Source organism: Balaenoptera musculus, chromosome 18, assembly GCF_009873245.2.
Source record: "Balaenoptera musculus isolate JJ_BM4_2016_0621 chromosome 18, mBalMus1.pri.v3, whole genome shotgun sequence".
In the NCBI taxonomy this organism is placed as follows: Eukaryota; Metazoa; Chordata; class Mammalia; order Artiodactyla; family Balaenopteridae; genus Balaenoptera; species Balaenoptera musculus.
This window is the reverse complement of record NC_045802.1, coordinates 11,700,382-11,720,137: the sequence shown is the minus strand read 5'-3', so window position 1 is coordinate 11,720,137 and position 19,756 is coordinate 11,700,382. Positions and strand designations below refer to the sequence as shown.

The following is a 19,756-nucleotide window of genomic DNA, read 5'->3' as shown; positions in this document are numbered from 1 at the left end:
AACACTGGTTTATAATTAACTTCCAAAATTATTTTTATGTGACATTGTCACTATCATGGCAGTCCAGATTAGTAAGTAGGCTTCAGCATTTACAGAATGAATCTGTTAGACACCTATATATTATGCAGGCTATTTCTGTGACTGTTACTTCTCCCTTCACAAAATATCCATCCCCTACTTCTTTTCTACTGCATTCAAAGTTCAGGGTCACATTTGTGCACTGCTGATTTAAACATGAACACTATAGACTAAGTAGAAGATCAATATTTTAGGACAGTTTATAAGATTTTTCAGACACGAGGATTCCACAGAAAGAGTATGAGTTAGGACTTGGTGGATAGGGAAAAGAGCAAATTGCTCAAAGAAAAATCTGTTTAGAAGACAGAAGTTGTAGGAGTATTGATAGAGACAGTTGGTTAAGATACGATTTTTAAACAATTTATTTCAAGCCTACTTTCATTGCTCTTTACATATTTTAACTTAATGTTATTTTGAAAATTTTGTTTATAAGCATAAATTAATATTAATAATTACTCAAGCTACCATTAAAAGAGAGAAATATAAAGGAGTCATTAATCATTACCAGATTTTGCTTCTGGTATTAGTGGGCAGATCTTATCATAATAAACTTCAAGGTACTAGCCAAATTTGTATCAACTAATTACCTATAGCGGGAACTAAAGACCAGAGATGCTAAACTAAACTGTATAATTATTGAACATATCTGTGAGGATATGTGAATGAGGAAAGGCAACACATTATCTCAAAAGGTCAGAAATCGTGTTTGTGAATTTTCTCTAGTTCGTTAGGATCAAGAATAAGACCAGAAAACGAGAAAACAATCTGTGGCAAAAAGAAATAATGGACTTCATTTGCTCAAATTGCCAAATGGCCTCAGATAAAAATCTCTGAACTACTAAAAAACCCCACAAAAACAACAATACTAAAACTTGAACATTTCCTCAGGAATTCAAGGCAAACGTTTGTACATAGACTTAAGATTCGTTTTAAATAGGAAAAATCGTTTTCATGATACAGAATTGCTAATAACATAGGCATATCCAGGAGCTGGTGTTAGAATAACCTTATTAAACATTTTCTAGAAGAGGAAGAATAACGTTCCTCTCCAGTTTACAGTTAACAATAACGTCTTCTCTTTGGTAAAATGAGAGATTTCTAACTGGCAGAAATATTGTTGGAGACTTTCCTAAAGCATGCCAGGTAATTTTCAGCTCAGTTCTGGAAACAGGAGTGCTATTTTGTAAACATAATGATGAATGTAAGTTCACTTCTCTATTGTCATCTGCCACTCCAATGTTGTATGGGGTGAAAATATAGAATAGAGGTAAGATTCAACCACTTTTGAGACTCTAAAACAGGAGTTTTTAGCCTGAGATCTAGGATATGATTCCACAGACTGGTTTCCAGGGGTCAGTGAACCCTCTGATACTGTGTACAAGATTGTCTGTGTACCTTTATGAAACAATCTGCTTTCATCAGATTCTCAAAAGTGGTTTAAAAACCAAAAATGGTTATATGCCAACACTAAGGTATATATAGCCCATTGGGCCATTGTAGATGCTGCTCTGAATTGACCGTAGACGAGCACCAGGACAAAGTGAAAACTGAGGCTGGGCAGGTGAAAGTATGTCTCCTGGTAGTGGGGATTCGCAGTGTGGGGAGAGAGAAAAAAAACAGGGATGGGGAGGGACATGCCCAAGAGTGACAGCAGGAAGGAAATGGCTATTTCAATGGTCACCTGCCCGAAGTGGCTATTTTTCACAGCTGTTAACATGTTAGTCATATGTGAAGTCTACCATCCCGTTCCCCCCGCCAGCCCCCCAATGATTCAGGCAGTTAGATGGGAACAGTTTATGCTATCCATTACTTCTCCTATATTAAAAGTTGCTCTTCACTACACAGAAAGTAGATGCTATTCATTTATCGTTAGTTTGATATGTATTTTCCTCTTTTCAATACCAGAAATGAGATAAATTATTAACGTTCACATGACTGAGCATTGCTCCAACCACTGGCACTAGCTTATTCATCAGGAGATAGATTTTAAATTCAATAACTTTGTGTGCATTTATTACTTACAACAAATAAAAAAATATTTAAAAATTTACCTGCAAGATTGTCGATTTCCTTCTCTTGGAGCAGACTGACTGCATCATCATCTCCTTCCAGCATAAGCTCTGTCTCTGCATTCTGATTCACTATTGCTTGACTTCGGAATGTTTTCTTAGACTTTACTACATCTTCTTCAGTGCCTAATCACAACCAAAACATAATAATTTAGGTCATTGTGATTTACTTTCTTATAAATCCATTACTTTCTTATAAATATATGCTGCATTTACATACTACTTTCAATTATAGAAGATTTTTACCTTCTTTATCTTGTTTGGTCTAAATAACTCCACGAGAAAGGCAAGGGGTGTAATCACCTACTCTTATGTTGCAGATGAGGAAACAGGCTGAGAAAGCTACATGCCTTGTTGGGGAACCTAGGACTTGGGACTCTAAGATCACTGCACTTTCTACCAAAAATCTGACTTCACCACAAACTTGGTTTTATCCATAAAATTAAACACTTTTACACAATTATACTTTGGTGTGAATTAGATAATCAACTGATCAGGTCATTTTTTAAAGTAGATAAGTATGAAGAAAACAAGAAAGCATTCACATCTGAAGGGAGAAATGGTTGTTACTGGGAAACTACAGAAAGGCAGAGTAAGGAATGATGTAGACATATAATGTACTTCAAAACAGCTATTTCCTTAGCAATGGAGGAAATAAATAATGGCTTTCTAAAGTGATATCCTTATTTTGATATAAAAAATAGTACAAAAGGCCAAAATTCAAACGCACAAAAAATAACTCAGAAAAATTGAAATATAGCAAGAGTTGACCTAGTATTAACTTGTTAATCAATGCGCAGGTTAGAAATTACAACACGTTTAAATCTCTCATGGATTTGACTGCTTAACAAATATTTCAATATTTGCATTCAAACATCTGCTTTGGCAGGTGCCATTGAATCTAAAATTATCTGAGCTACAAGTAAATTATATGTATACAGCTAAGAAATACCTTTATTTCATGTCACTTGAAGTTGGAATTCAACCTGGAAGAAAATGGTGTAATTTACTGTGTTCTAGCTTTAGTATTCGGATATAGGCTTCAAGGAGCAGCATTAACTAGAAAAACACCTTCACATTTCATTTGGTATAGTGGATATATCCCTGAATATGGGAGCTTAATAAATCACTGCTACACAGTATTTTTGTATCATAGTTTTAGGGGATGTTATGGTATTGTGTACACATGCAATTACTCTGCAAATCTTGTCATGCCTTTGGCCAAAATCCTCTCCAGTGAACAATGAATACTTCCGGTCAATTCTCCTAGGCCCAGTACAGGACTTCCCACAGTCCCTTACTGCCTGTGGATATTTGCTCAACCATTTTCTTGGACGTGCATCTAGCTGTGGTAAAACTTGCATTGTAAACCAGACTGTTCGCTTCTTTCTTTGCAGCTTTCACATTTCTTTTTGTTAGTGACTCAGAGCCAATTCTGTTTGCTAAAACATTAACAAATTGACGCAAAGGTAGCCCAGAGAGGAGTAAAAAACACATGTTGAGGAACACAGCATGTCATGACAGCACTGTACAGTGTCACTGGCTGAGAGGTACCGTCTGTCATCCTAGCTCTTACTGGACAATAGCATCTAGAGAGCACGGTTTAAATATAGCTTAACAATATAAAGTAATACATTGTTAAATATATCTTTCAATAAATACTTCAGAGACATACAGATCAATGCTACATGGAAGGTGAGGGGAATTAAATGGCTTATATGTGTAGTCTTCTTTCACTGGCCCACAGATGATTCTTATTTCTGGAATAAATGCTTGAGGATTGATTACTGAATGCTCCAGAACCTTATCTTAATTTCATTTGGATTCTTGGTGATATAAAGCCAGCACAACAGTAATCTTCTGGGGACAGCTATCTTTATACGTTGTTTGCTTCTTGGGTAGTAACTTAATTTGAGAAACTCGGAGCTTGCATCATCTGAGAACAAAGAGGCAAATCCAGTGATTAATAACCAAGAAATCTCTCCTGAGGTCTTTATAGCCATATTTCTACTAGACATCTTCAGCTGGATATTCCTAGTTCCACGTTTCCCTAACTGAACGGATTATCTTTTGCTTCTTCACCTCCTCCTATTTTGATCTACCCACTTAATTAAGCCACAGACACAGGATTCATCCTGTAAGGTGATGGACTCGACCCATCTCAAGCCATCATCATTCTAGTTTAGAAGGCCTTAACAGCTCCCTTATTCACACCACCCTCCATACTTTTGTCAGAGTATTATTATTAAACACTAATAAGTTGAGAATATTTTCCTGCTTAATACTGTGTGTTAACTCCTCCCAATCAACAACACTCAGTGCAAGGCTTCTACTCTAGGATACAAATCTAAACCCCTTAGCATGACTGATTAAGGCCTTTTACCCTCTCATTACCAGTTTTGTCTTAGTTTTTCTTACTCCCCCATGAGCAATACTGGACCATTTACAGCTTCCAAAATATGTCATGTTTCTCAGACCTCTTTACCTGTGCTAAAAGTATTCCCTCAATATGGTATGTCCCTTCCTTCCTCCTTTGTTCGGCTAATTCTTACTTAACCTTCAAAACTCACCTCCTTCAGGTGCCTTTCCTAACCAATCCATACTTTCACAGTCTACACAGAACTCAACCACACTGAGTGGGTGCTATCTGTTATGTGTATGTCTTCTCCACTGGGCTATAGCCTCATTCTGCAGCCTCAGTGCCTGGTACCCAGCAGGTGTGCCATGAACACTTGCTGAACTGAAGTTCAAGTCTACCCACCCAGAGTTCCCCACTCTGATTTCTTAAGGCAGGTTTGTGTGCACTCTCCCACGTGCTGTTTTTTCTGGCCGTGCAGCGCGGCATGTGGGATCTTAGTCCCCAACCAGGGATCGAACCTGTGCCCCCTGCATTGGAAGTGCGGAGTCTTAACCACTGGACCGCCAGGGAAGTCCCATCCCTTATGCTTCGTAAATCCTGCTACTAGAGTAGTTATATGTATTATAATCGTTTGTGTGCTTGTTATCTCCACACAGCCTGGAAGCTCCTTCCTTGATGGCTAGAAACATCCTTCTGTCTTTGTAATCCCAGTTATTAGCACGCTGCCTGGGACACAGCAAGTCCTCATAAATACTGAATAAATGAATAACCTGAGACATAAAAGTTACCTCTGGATATCTCTTAACCTGAAGATTCCAGGATATCTCAGAGATTCTTGGTGAATTGCCTTCAGTTTGAGCGCTTATTGAAGAATCTATGAATTCACATGAAAGGGAACTTGGTTCTTTACATGAAATAGTCAATAAAGCCCTTTATGCATGAGTCAGCTTAATAAAGCAAGTTTTTCCTTGTATCACAACTGTGTGCATTCTGCTTTGTCTTTTTAAAAAAAGGCTTTACATTACTCTTGTGTTATTAAAAATATAAAATAAAATTAAAATCTTCCAATAAAGAAAATTTAGTCAAAGGAATGTGAGCTCTCAAATGTATATTATATTTGAGAAATGTATATTCAATTTTACCCCCTCTAGTTTTAAAGCAGTAAAACAATTATGTCTTCAAAAGATATGTAGTAAACTAATCCCTACCAACACACCAAACTTATCGTCCCTGTTGAAGTGTTATCAGTTTGCAGCTCAGTAAACTTCCTGATTTTTATGATACTGCACCAAACATTTATCTAAATGAAAGTGTATGAGATCCAAAGGTGCTTTTCAATCACAATATCCTTTATGAATTAGACTTTCATTTATCAAAATTACAGGCAAAAAGAGGTAAGGTCTCAAAGGGCTGTCTCATTACAAGGCTTATAAACACTGTCCTTAGAAAGAATTGGTTTAACACCCAGCAAATCAAAATCTGATTGGGAAGAGAATTTATCTGAGATCATCTATCTTCAGAAGACATGTTGGACTGAGTGCACTTCTTGGCCTCTTTAGCCATTCATCAGGAAATTAACAAGCGAGTACCACAAACCACCAGAATGCCTTAGCTTTGAAAATGTGAATTATGTGTTAAACTGGATAGGCTAGACATATGCTTTTATTTTCTAAGAAAACATTAAAATGCCATAAAATTTGAAAGGTTTCAGAATAAAGAATTCCACCAAATTATAGATTAATGAAGCCAAATCCAAAAATTACACTTAAGTTATTTTCCACATCATGTTACAAATAACAAATACAGTAAAACATCCTATACACATTAGATTTCTTAGTAAGTAAATATGCTTAAAGCTCTGTATGTGAAAATGTCATCTAATATAGAATACTGCATTACATGAACCTAAATGAAGCTCCTCTTTTGTAATATTTCTCTTAATAATAAGGATCCACGTGAAACAAAGTATATTTTAAAAGTGAAGTAACAAGAAAACTATGTTTCTGTTTTTAGTACTGTTATTATACTCTAGCATTATTACTACTATAAGAATAATTATTATTATTAATTATCATTTAAAAATTATATTGTTATTTTAAACAAGGATAAGTTAAAATATAGAAGTGATAAATTGGAGACATTAACTTATCTTGATAATATTCAGAGAATATGTCTAACTGGAAAGTCTGGGCAATTAAGGCAAAGAAATTTCATTTGCCCATCATGTATTTTTCTATTGATACACATAAACAGTTAATGTAAAGAAAAATACTATAAAGTAGTTTATTTCTGTTTAAGGAATTATTCTATAGTCAACGCTAAAACATCTATACCAATAAGGAAAAAAGTAATTTATAATAATAGGGAAACAATAAATCATGTCTGTGTGGTTAATGCACAAAGAGAAAAGATATAAACCCATAACAAGCCAATTTTAGTGTAGCATTGGCTTCTTACCAGTTTTATATTATAGTTATCATTTATTTTCCATTGAGTATGGAAATATGGCTTTAATTTTCATTTATTAAAATGATACATGAACATACATGTGTATCTACCTACCTATCTACTTATCTACCTATATTATGTATATCTACTCTGTAAGAACACATTTTCCATATTATTTGATCCGTACAATTTAAGTACATGGTGTATGACTCATGAGCTGGCCCCTGCTTATTTAATCTCACGAATTTACCGATTTGACCTCTTCACACTTTATATTCCCCAAGAGCTGAATGCTTTTGTTCCCAAACATGCCACACTGTTTCAAACCTTTAAGTCTGATGTGTAATTTCTTTTACATGGAATTCTATTACCTGCTCTGTCGTTCAGAATTCAGTTTAGTTGATTATTCTCTTCACTGTATAAATTTTGTATCTTATAAGTCAAAATATATTATTTTTTGATACTTTTCTGAAGTCTTTTATTTAGGTATTCTCGTATTAGATTTTAATTTTCAGTGTATCGAGTGTCAAAAAAAGTGGCAATCAATAAATATTTGTTGAGTGAGCACATGAAAACACAAACATAATTTGCATATTAATCATTTTATATGTACAGTACTTAAGAAAAGTTACTTCTCTCTTTATGTCCTTTACAGTTGCCTCATAAATGAGTAAGGTGGACTGTGTGATTTGCAATTCTTACTTTATTTTTCCTGCAAACATCCATTAAAAACATATTTTAAAAATATATCCAGACCAATCTCCTAACCTCAGTTTCCTAGCCCATTGAAAGAGAACCAAGTATTTTTTAACTGAACTCTCACAGGATTATTGCAATGTTGCAATGAGACAATGGATACTGAAACACTGTGAAATGTGTGAATATTATTTATATAATAAGCTCTCAAAATGTTTGTTAAAATGTTGATAAAATAGACTAACAAGAGTATTAAAAGTTTACTAAGTACATAATTTAAAAATGAACAAGAATACAACCAATACGTTATTGCTTACAATAATGTTGCCTAAGATTTATATAAAGGGGGAAAAAAGCAGGCTGATGTGAGGATTTAAAAACTCAAATAAGATAATGGATGCGTCTAAGGTCTTATTAGCACAATACCTAGTCAATAATGAGTATTCAACAAATAATGGTTTCCTTTCCTTCAATTGGGATTAATCTTCTTCCCTCCACCATGCTGTTGTAACACTGTTTATATTCATTACAAGGCAATATGAGCCTTCAACACCTCCCCTAGATCGGATAATTTCTGAAGACAACAAGGATAGCGTGTAGGCAGGTACCATGAAGTGTTTGTAAAGCTGAATGGAGTGTAAATAGCTTACATTAAAAACTGATTTTCCCTCAATAACCATATTATTCATTTAAAGATATTATTAAATAAAATTACATAAGCATCAATATATTTGACATGCATTTTTGACTTTGTATGTAGGCATCTTAAGAATATAAGTGTTCTTAATATCTTGGATAAGGAAAAAAACTGCTTTCTCAACAAAGTTGATATCGTAATTTGTTTTAGAGAATTATATAGATGAGCCATTTAATACATACTTTTCTTCCATCATTGGAAGGAAATGGGAAGAATGGAAATTTAGTCTCATTTTAATTTTATCTAAATATAATATCAGGAAATTCTAATGTTTCTAAACATCTTGAAATCAGTTTAAGATGGCAGTCTTTTTTGGAGGAGAAATTCTTTTCAATATACACCATTTCACAACATTTTTAGCTTGGGAAATGTGTTTTGACAAAAATCTCCCCTTACGTAAGTAAGAGAAAATGCTGCAATTCATTTTCAAACCTAAATACTTCTTTTAGGAGTATTAATGACACATAAATACTTCGGGAAATTTTAAGTAGACATTACTTTTTCTCATTAAAGCTGAAATCAGAGCAACAAATATCTTTACAGAACAGCGCTTTTAGTAACTCCAATGATACTATTTAATTTCCACTAAAAGGAAAAGATTTTAAGATAAATACTCCCAACTAATTACATTAGATATGGTGATATGATCTTATGCAATAATATGTATGAATCAATCTATTACTGAGAATTTTACAATTTTGAACATTTTAAACAAGATGAAAGAATGGTTTTTGTTGTATTGAGAAACCTAACACTCAAAAATGTTTTATGCCAATCTTAATGTGAGATAAAAGCAGTAGTACATACATAGAACAAACTTCACTGTAACAATCATTTACTGAAAAGTATTTTTCTTTGTAAATAATTTAAATTCAAAATTAAATTTTGCCTTTGACTCTTTTACACAGACATAGTATTTCCTTTCTTAAGAAACGTAAATGATGATGACATAAAAGGAAAGACCTGCTGAAGGTCAGGACTGAAAAAAAAAATCATCTTCTGTATAGAACAGGATTAAAGAAAAAACAGTCTTTGCAATAGAAAAATCCTAATGGTAAAGACTGTTAGTGATAGTGAATAAAAACACTATCGGAAAGAATGACTGGAAAACTCAGGTATCTTTTTTTCTCTTTTATATTTGATGTTGAGTCAGGAGCCTCACTTTATCAATACAAAATCTTTTTATGAAAGCAAGTATTTCTATAAAAGAAATAGACTGTTTCTATTCAAATAAACAATTTCTATTTGTTGTTTCAAACACACTTTAAGTAAAAATCTGAATCGTTATTGACTAAATTTAATTAATACAGATAAAAAATCTGGACAGTTTACACATCAAATTCTTCCTTTCTTAGTTGTGGGTATTTTAGTCTGAATGCATTGGATTTAACCATGGTTCTCACTTCAATTCATTTCTGTTGACAGAGAATATATTTTGTAATTCAAAATAGATATTATCTATATCATCATAAAACTACCAAGATACAAGCTTCAAATTTATAATGAATTTGATTCAGAAATGGTAATGCTTACCTGAATCAATAATTGATATTACTATTTATGGTCCATTTTAATACATCGTTATATCACATAAAATTAGAGCACAGCATAAGTAACTTGTACAGACTTTTGATTGTTTTAAACTAGACATAAACATTACATCTGCAGGTAGGCTGTTTTCTGAAAAGCTTGAAGAACTTATTTCAATGGCAGAGTAAATATCCAGAATTAGCAATATGGACATTAATTAAGATGGAATGTTCACAGATTATTATTCTAAGTGGTAAGTTCTTATTCACATTAGTTATGCTTGTAAACGACTTACTGGACTATAAGAAATAAAAGAAAATGGCTACCTAACATCAACAGTTATTGCTCTGTGGAAAAGGACATCAAGGACACTTGCAAGTAAAAGAATTGGATCAATATTAACGTGATTTTCATTTCATGCTTCCCCAACTCCAGTAAGCTGACAATATACTCTGATTATGTGAACTGCCTCAGAGTAACACAGAAAAGGTTATTAGAACAAGAGGTGGAAAGGGAATGCACTTTTTATATTGACAGGCCTGCTAATAGAGTATACTGATTTTCAAAGACATGCAATGCATTTTTACAATTTGGTTCTGACAGCAAAAATGGAATTTCATTTATTCCTAATTCAAAATATTCATATATAAGCAATATTTCTTAGAGCAGACCAACAAAGGGGATATTCATAAATAGCATTTTTAAACAGTAAAAATGCAATTAAAAAAGGTACAAGAAAATATTATTGAATTTAAGTACAGCATTATATAAGTATGAAATGCTAACTTAATAATCTTCTTAATGGAGTGAATGTAGAAAACTGCATTCTATGCTTTTTAAAGGAAATTTGATAAGCCATATTTTAAAAATATACATGATGATAAATGTAGAATCTCTGTGGTAGGAGAATATTATGTGGTAGGATTTTGATTAGCCATTAAGTTAGGGTGATTTTAAAATATTTTAAATAGGATTTCATTACATTGAAAATCACATGGCACACTTTACTTGTGGAAAAAGTGCTAAAACATATAGAAAACTTGGGCTAGTTTGGAACCCTCTAAATATCATAAAGAGCAGAGATAATGCATTATTCATCTTCGTGACTGTTTGAGTACATAGCATAGTGTTTGGTCCCTATGTTAAAGTATGCTTAGAAAAAGACCAGCAGGAATAAATACATCAAAATGGTAAAGGCAGCTATCTTGATGGCTGTCTATGAGTGACTTTTCCCCCTTCTTTAAATTTTTTTTGTGTTTTCTAGATTTTCCACAATGACTATGTTTCTTTTCAGGAAGGAAGGATGGGAGGGAAGGTGAAAGGAAGGAAGGAAGGATGGAAGGAAGGAAGGAGGGAAGGAAGGAAGGGAGGGAGGGAGGGGAAAACGAACAAAGGAAAGAAACCTTTCATTGTGAGTCAAGAGGGGTAGATGGCCGATGAGTAGCAGAATGGAAGGAAGGAAGTCTTGGCACTCTTGGAATGAAAGAAAAGATGAACTGGACAGCTTGAATGAGGGCTGAAAGGGTGGGGAGACGTCCCCTGGCAGTGGATGGCATTAACCTGGGGAATGATGCTTGGTGTTTCTTTTCTAAGCCTGCCACAAAATGCAGTGTGGAAAATTTACTTTAAAACTCTGAGAAATGGGGGGTAGGAGATGTTTTGGATAGATAAGCAACTGGTTCAGAGACATGGAAGGAAGATGTAATTAACAGGAATTTCTCTTTAATTATTAAAAAATGGGATAGCTAAGAGATAGTGCTGGTATAGGTTATCAAAAGCACTTTTAAAAACAATAAAGACATTTTAAATTATGTTTTTATAAATGACATTGAATGCACAGTCTGTGAACGACTCTAAGTTCACCTGTACTGATAAATCTCTGTGGATGACAGGCTGTATGAGTGGGCCAAAATTTAGCAGGTAAACTTTTAGAGAGGGGAGGTTCAATAATGCTCACGCACTTGGGAAAATTCCAAATTTATCTACAGCAACACACTGTATAGGAAAATCACGGTATTTAGATTGAGATTTTGCTCTATCTACCATTTATTAGTTAGCATGCCACTTAATTTCTATAGTCTGTCATTTTCCCAAATAAAAATCCTTTAATAGCTTTGTCTATTGACAGATCCCTTCACAGTATAGTTCCAAGCAGCCTTTTCAGCTCATCTTTGTACACTATCTTGTGTTCCATCAAGCAGCACCATTTTCATTCCCTGGACACATCATGTTGTGTGGTCCCTTCCTCCATGTTACCACCACCTCACTTACTGTCTTGGGTAGATCTCCATTTATCCTTTCAAGTTTAGCTAAAATTTATTTCTTCAGTTAGCCAGCCCTCTTCACTGAGTTTGCATAGCATTTTTAATACACCTTGATGAAAATATCCATCATACTGTACTTTAATTATTTATAAATGTAATTCTATGTACACTTTATAAAAATTAGTCTAAAAATATAAGCAAGATTATGAGCAGTTCCATGCCACTGAGCAATAGATCTATTAATATAATTTTGTCAGCTCCTTATCTTTAGTGGTTTTTGATGCTCTAACTGGAAATAAAGTACAGACATAAAAAACATATTTCAGAACTTGAAAATACTGTCCTTATAGACCTATTCCATAGACTATCATACTTCAATGCTGTTATTGAAAAGGATGAATGAATGTGGTTAAAATACTGTGTATGTACCTTGAAATGAATGAATTATCAATTAAATAAAAGACAGCAACTAAGTACATAAAATTGTATTAATGTGGATGCTTTAAATGGAATAGGTGAAAGATATGATTCCTGTCCTCAAGTGGTTTTTCTTTTATCTCCGAATATAAAATACTTAAAATCAAAATACTTTCTGATAACTTTACAAGGTGACCTATTACCAAGTGCAAAATATTGAGGCCATTCAAAGAAGTAAGTTAGGGTCTTTTATGCCTCCATGTCTTGGAAATTTCTGTTATTAACTCTGCTCTTCCCTGCTCACCTGGTAAATTCCTAATCTTCTCTCAAGTCAGTTCATAAGTAATTATTTCTGTGAAGCGGACTCCAACCCGATAGGTCCAGCGTTAAGTCACCTTCCCTGTGTTCCTCTATGAAGTAACACCTCCCTCTACGAGAACTGCTTATTTCTTTCCACTAGACCAGGATTTTTCAGCCTTGGTACTACTGATGTTTTGGGCTAGATTTTGGTCGTCATTCTGGGGAGCTGCCCAGTGAATGGTCAGGTATTTTAGCAGAATTCTTGGTCTCTACCCTTTAGGTGCCAGTAGCACACACTGACTTCCACACCTGTTGAGACGCACTGCACTAAACTATGTGCTGTGAGAAGGCAGAAACTGTTGCCTCAGCCTCTGCATTCAACATTTAGTGCATGCATGGCATGTAGAAGATATTCAATAAATGCTTTTAAATTAATGAAGCCACTTGATTCCTCTGAATCAGTTTAAAGCCTTCCATCTGAAGCTTCACATAAAAACAGGGGAGTTGTTAAAACCTTTGCTGATATGAAAATGCTGTTACACAAAAACTTTAAAATGTGTTTTATAAGCATATTTTATAAGTCAGCATTTATATAATCCATTTAAATTATTTTAAGAGACTATAAAACCATAGGGTGAAGATAAGACTGTATTAAAATATGACACTGGCATCAAAAAGAGCTGAAAGATGACTCCATGTATGTCTTTCTCTCACTTGTAAAAAATTTACATCATTAACTTTTCAATAAATTATTTTAACAATAATCAGATCATCTATTTCATTCCAGATATGAAGATTTAATTAATAATACACCAACTAAAATGGACATATCAATGAACAATAAGAAGATGATTGCTAGAGACTACATGGTACAAACAACAGACCACTAGGTAAAAAAATCAAATCACCTTTACCAACTATTATAAATGTAAACTCTTCAAAAAACTGAAGTCAGAAAAAATGAAGTCAGATAATTTGAAGCTCCTGTCTCAACAACTGTATATAGCTGCACTAGTATTTTTTATTCTCGGTGTTTTCTTATTTCTTGATGACTGCAAGTAGCACCTTACAGTAGCCATGCATACACCATCAAAACTAATTTAATTCCAGATTAATTACAGAGCTGCTTTTTATTCATCAAGGTCATATCTTGATGGTTTCACAAGCTTAGATAAATCGGGTGTTAAGCAGATACATCTCCGAGGAACCTAAGGATGTTCTCATTTGCAGTTCTCAGCATATCTTATTATTTATTGCCAAAGAAATGAATGATTAATTTTGTCATCTTTGCTCCATGTTTTTTTTCCTCTGGCTAAAGCAGCCTGCCCTCCTCTGCGACGCCTGATCAGACCTATTTAGGATGATGGCTTTGATCGCAGACATGGAGCTTGAGATCTTAGGCTTTGATGAAACATTGCTCCACTATAATTTCATGGAAAGGAAACAGAGTCCTACATGGTAATTGACAATCAACAAAGACAACCAAACTTATTAAGATTTTAACTGTTCTTTGACGGCATAATCTTTCAGCACCAGAAATGGACCAAAATTTGTCTAGTTTAGGTTTTATTTAAACATACAAACAATATACAAAACCCTCCTTTTTCAATCATTTCCTTATGAGCTAATTTGCCCTGAAGAAGAAAGCCCTGCAGATCAGAAGATGAATTTATAGTTTAAAATATTTTCCTTATATTCTTCCATTGCTATGGTCTGTAAAATTCCTGGTAATCAATTAAATTTGTACTTGTATGAGATTTTACTATCAGAAAACACCCAATAAACACATTCAATACATATGAAATTAGAGCATTAAACACCAGCAAAAAAAATTACATGCCTCTAGGTTTTTATTAATCACATTCCAACACCAGAGGCTGAAAGTATATCAAATCACACCAAATCTTTTGCACATGACAACCTCATAAATTATTCAACTCATTAGTATTACTAAGAAGCATGAAAAACTCCATCAGTGTTAAGGATGTTTTCCAACTGAAAAAGGTCAACCAAAAGTTTTAATAATGAAATGGAAGTGAAAGCTTTTCAAAGTAAATATGAAATACAATAATTGTCCTTTTTGTCTCCTTGGAAATATATCCAATTCTGATTATTTGCTCATTTAAAAGAAAGTATTGTTAATATATTTGTTTTGTGGCTCCAAATAAATTGCCTAAATAGAATGTCATGAAATTTAAATTACAGCTAAATGTTTCTGCCCATCACATGAAAGTTTAACTATAATTTAAGCTAAACTGTTTGAATTAAAGGAGAAGTCAAGTGATTCAAAACATTTTTGTTAAAACATTAAGTTTGCAAATTCAGTTTCACTTCTATTACAATATATTAATATAGGCTCACATTCTTGAAACATAGTGTACTACAGGAACAGAGAGACATGACCAGTGATCAAATCTCAGGGATTGCTTTGATGGCCATGTAAATATTCCCTATTTAAGTAATTTTAGGTTATTCCCTCAGCTTGTACAACTTGGTTAAAATTCTGAAAACTTTGATCACTGATTCAAATACTTCTAGCCATACTGAAAGTTCCATTCATAAAATATTCCTCTGTTCCTAAAACAATTTTGTTGCCACAATGTAGATGAATAGAAAAAAAATTTTGACCATAGATTACTGCAGAGTTTCGGTGCATTTAATGTTTAACTTTCAAGATAGAATTTGAAATACTTTAATTATTTAATAAAGAGGAAGGAATAAATTGAATTTCAATTTGTCCTAGAAATTCTCTCAAAATTAGTAGGTTTGTGCTATAAATATACCCTTTATCTATGCCTACACAAACCAAAACATTAAATCTTTCGGATGTTAGTCTATACACTGCCAGACTTTAAGGTACTTAAAACACATTTAAATGTTTAATGGCAGGCAGAGTGACCAGATGATGGGCTGAGTTCTGTTAGTTTTACATGAATGTTCTGGCAATATGTGCATATAAAAGCCTTTCTCTAAAATATACAAAATATGTTTTCAATTAAGTCTTTCAACATCTATTTTCATTGGATAAAGTGCTTTGTAATAATTACTGACATTTACTTCCTATTCTTCGGAAGAAATACTTTAAACATAGGTTAGAAGGCACATTAAGAGTTTGGAAGAAGATACAATATTATGTTTTTCTCTTGGCAGTTTGTAATTCCTCCTTCTACTTCTATGTACAGATCACTCCAGGGAGTACTTTCCACTCACCTCTTCACACCCTCCATATTTTACTCCGTACTCTCTACCCACTTCTAGAAGTTCACAAATGTGAAGTCAAAGAGGTGTGCTCTAGAATTGTTTTTGGAGGTAGAATTGTTTCTGTTCTCTTTTGTCTTCCACTACCCGACCTTAACCCCGAGAATGACCACGAAGTAAATCTGGCACGGGTACCATGTAGATGTCCTGAATATTTTATGGCATACGTGTGGTCTTTGTTCTAGATATGTATAAAATAAAAACATACCCTACTTTCCTTTTATCAAAGAACCCAACTCAGGAGGGATAACAGGTTCAGAATACTGCTGATGATCCACTATTTCAAATTCATAAACCACTACATATTTTAAAATACGTTCATACTACACACAGAGGATGTTTACTATCACCTACATCTTTCATCTGTTTCAAACTCAGAATATTATTTTTTAATTTAGGTTCATTAACAGTGGTTACTATGTTACTAAAACATGACATGACAGTCAGTCTTAAAAAAAGTCAATGTAAAAAATTTTTAAGTTTGTTTCTTATAAGCTTTGACACTGGTTTAATAATAAAGACATTTTACAAATTGAACATACAAAATAAGGCATCCATTTTTATAGAGAACCAAAAGAAATATTTTTCTAACAGACCCTTTCTAAAAGCAACCTGTAGAACACTGAATGCAGTATAAAATGAATCCTATATAATTAAGGTATTGGCAACACAGTGTCACTAATAATACCACTCTAGCCCAACCCCTGTTACAAGTTGTCTTTAGATGTTTCTAATTTCAAATGAGATGAATTCAAGATGAATTGATGAAAAAGCCTAAATGGTTGGGAACATGAAATGAAGTTTAAAAATTTTAAGTTCATAATATAAAGCATGCCACTTTAAGTAGATATTTCTAAGAATCTCTTCTGTAGAACATAAAGATAATAACTCATTTTAAGTCGGTGCTAAATCCTTAGGTGCTAGAATCCTTAGGTGATTTTTTTTGAGTTGATTAAAGAAATCCCCTACAGTACAAGTCAACTATAATTTTTTTAAAGCATATCCTATCCTCTCCTGTAGTTACTTTTACTGTATAAAGTTACTTTTTAACTTTATCTTAGGTATGTTTCATATGAAATCCTCACATATTTATTTGTGTTTCCAGTCTTAGTAATACCAATTCACAGACTAGTTACATAATAAATTTTAAAAGTTGTGCACATTTTCTTTCTATTGGGATTAAATATTTTCCCTGTTCAATCCATCAAGAACATGAATGGCAATCTGTGTTACATATTATGGTAAATTTTAAAACATATGGCTCACTTATTACTCTCAAATAAATAAAAATTAAAATAATAAAAACCCAAGTGATTGTGAGAACAAAAGTAGTCAATAACAAAAATATATGGACAGTGTTCAATAACGTTATTTTCTGAGTGTATATGGTTTATAAAATTATATGATCAATCAAACTTAAACTTTTTAGAGCATTTAAAAATAGGTGAACTGGGCTTCCCTGGTGGTGCAGTAGTTAAGAATCTGCCTGCCAATGCAGGGCACACAGGTTCGAGCCCTGGTCCGGGAATATCCCACATGCTGCAGAGCAACTAAGCCCGTGAGCCACAACTACTGAGCCTGTGCTCTAGAGCCTGCAAGCCACAACTCCTGAAGCCCGGACGCCTAGAGCCCGTGCTCTGCAGCAAGAGAAGCCACCGCAATGAGAAGCCCACCGCAATGAGAAGAGTAGCCCCCGCTCACCGCAACTAGAGGAAGCCTGCACGCAGCAACAAAGACCCAACACAGCCAAAAATAAATAAATTAAATAAATTAATTAAAAAAAAAATAGGTGAACAGAGAGAATAGCCCTATACATACTTCTTGGTGGACAGCAATCTAAAGTAGCAGCATTTTCATTTAATTACAAAAAATATTTAGATATTTACTATTCATTGTACATTTTATAAAGGACAACTTAGGGTGCAGTTCTACTGTAGTGTGATAGTGGATATCTTTAATGTTGGATGGTCTTTTTCAAACTTTATTTGCAATCCATTGGAGGGCTGGGAAACTAATGGGCATACTGAGGCATGATTTATTTATTAAACTGAAAATAACAGAATAGAATAGGGTTAAAATAGAGAATGCCATATAATGAGATTATCAATAAGACATTTGTTTCAGTTAAATACACAAGTATGTGCATGTGTATATGTATATACATAACAGTACACATATTTGTCTATATATTTCATGTATATATTTATATTCACACAGTATACATATGTATATATACACACATACACATACAAATTATACATAAAAATATATAAATCTGAATACACACTTACAGTAGTACATTTTTTTTCCCACTTTGGGTGAAAAAGTTTGAAAGATCAAAGTTTGAAAGACGCTGAAAAGGACAATGATTTTACTCTTGTTTTAGGCTCTATGAGAAGGATGCTGGGTAATAACCAACTATGTAGAGTCTTCTAATCTATTACAAAGAAGCTGAAGAGTCTAACATACATCAAGTGGGAGAAATATTGGGTTGATTAAGTATAACTTAAACGATGCTGAAGGATAAAGTAGAACATAACATTTTTGGCTTATAACATGGAGAATTTTAAATGTTAGCGAAAAAAAAGAATTATCAACCACAAAGAGTCACCTCACATCCAGGAGTATTTTTGTGTAAGAGGCGCTGGTACTCACCATACTCAATTGCAGCTTTGAGCAATGCTTCAGCATGAGTGGAGCCAAATGCGTTACGGACAAACCGTCTCCTTCGACGAAGATCATCTTCCCAGTAATCCAAACGCCAGAAATCGTGCAATTGGCTAAGAATGGGAAGATAAAAAACAATAATAACTATTAATAATGATGTATAACTGGAAATACATTTTTTCAAGTTATATAAATTCACAGACTGCTTACACAATAAATTTTAAAAGCTTTGCACATTTTCTTTTTATAAGGATGAAATATTTTCTCTATTCATCAAGAACATGAATGGCATTACATATTATAAACTATGGTAAATTTAACTCTTTTAAATTAATAACTAATACAATGAAATCTTTATTTCTTTGGTCTCATTGGAAAATTAAGATAACTTTTGAGATATTTATGTTTTACAACTGTGTTTATATACATATGTTTCCTCTACAAATGAACAAAACTTAAAATAGTAACATTCTCATATTTTAGACATTATAACATTCAGCTCTGCTTTCTTTACAATGTTCTTCCTTCTACTGAAAACATTAATCACTGGGAGTTTAGTAACAAATGCAGCATCAAATTACAAGTATTAATGGCACAGTTTGCATTCTTTTACACTGTTTTTAACAAGGCTTGTAAATCACAGGATAGACCTCACTACAAATAGTTCGCAATTTAATGACCATGGTTTCTTAGTACACTGAATTAAGAACTATAAAATATTGCCCACTTGGATTTGGTGGAAGAATGATTAAAATAATGTGCTGAAATATTCATTGAAATAATTCCCTACTGCCCACAGCAACATGAGAAAAGTGCAATTTTATCCATTATTAATAATACTGAATTAGAGCTGTAAAAAAATGCCAGTATGTGGTAATTGTCTTGGTAAATTATTATTCTAATGCTAACAGAGTCCTTGGATGATTTTACAGCTTTCAGTTAATATAAACCATTAACAGCCATGGCCATCATT

At 33.4% G+C, this 19,756-nt stretch overlaps 1 protein-coding gene across 8 annotated transcripts in view; it reads right to left on the bottom strand.

Annotated features, from left to right (window-relative positions):
• NBEA (neurobeachin) overlaps positions 1-19,756 on the bottom strand; it is a 602,800-nt gene that overhangs the window by 220,100 nt on the left and 362,944 nt on the right. For all 8 annotated transcript variants that reach the window (XM_036831611.1, XM_036831614.1, XM_036831612.1 and 5 more), the window contains 2 exons: positions 18,772-18,896; positions 2,130-2,273 (listed from right to left, as the gene is read on the bottom strand). In XM_036831611.1, coding sequence (XP_036687506.1) covers positions 2,130-2,273; positions 18,772-18,896 — 269 coding nt within the window. The remainder of the gene's footprint in view (positions 1-2,129; positions 2,274-18,771; positions 18,897-19,756) is intronic.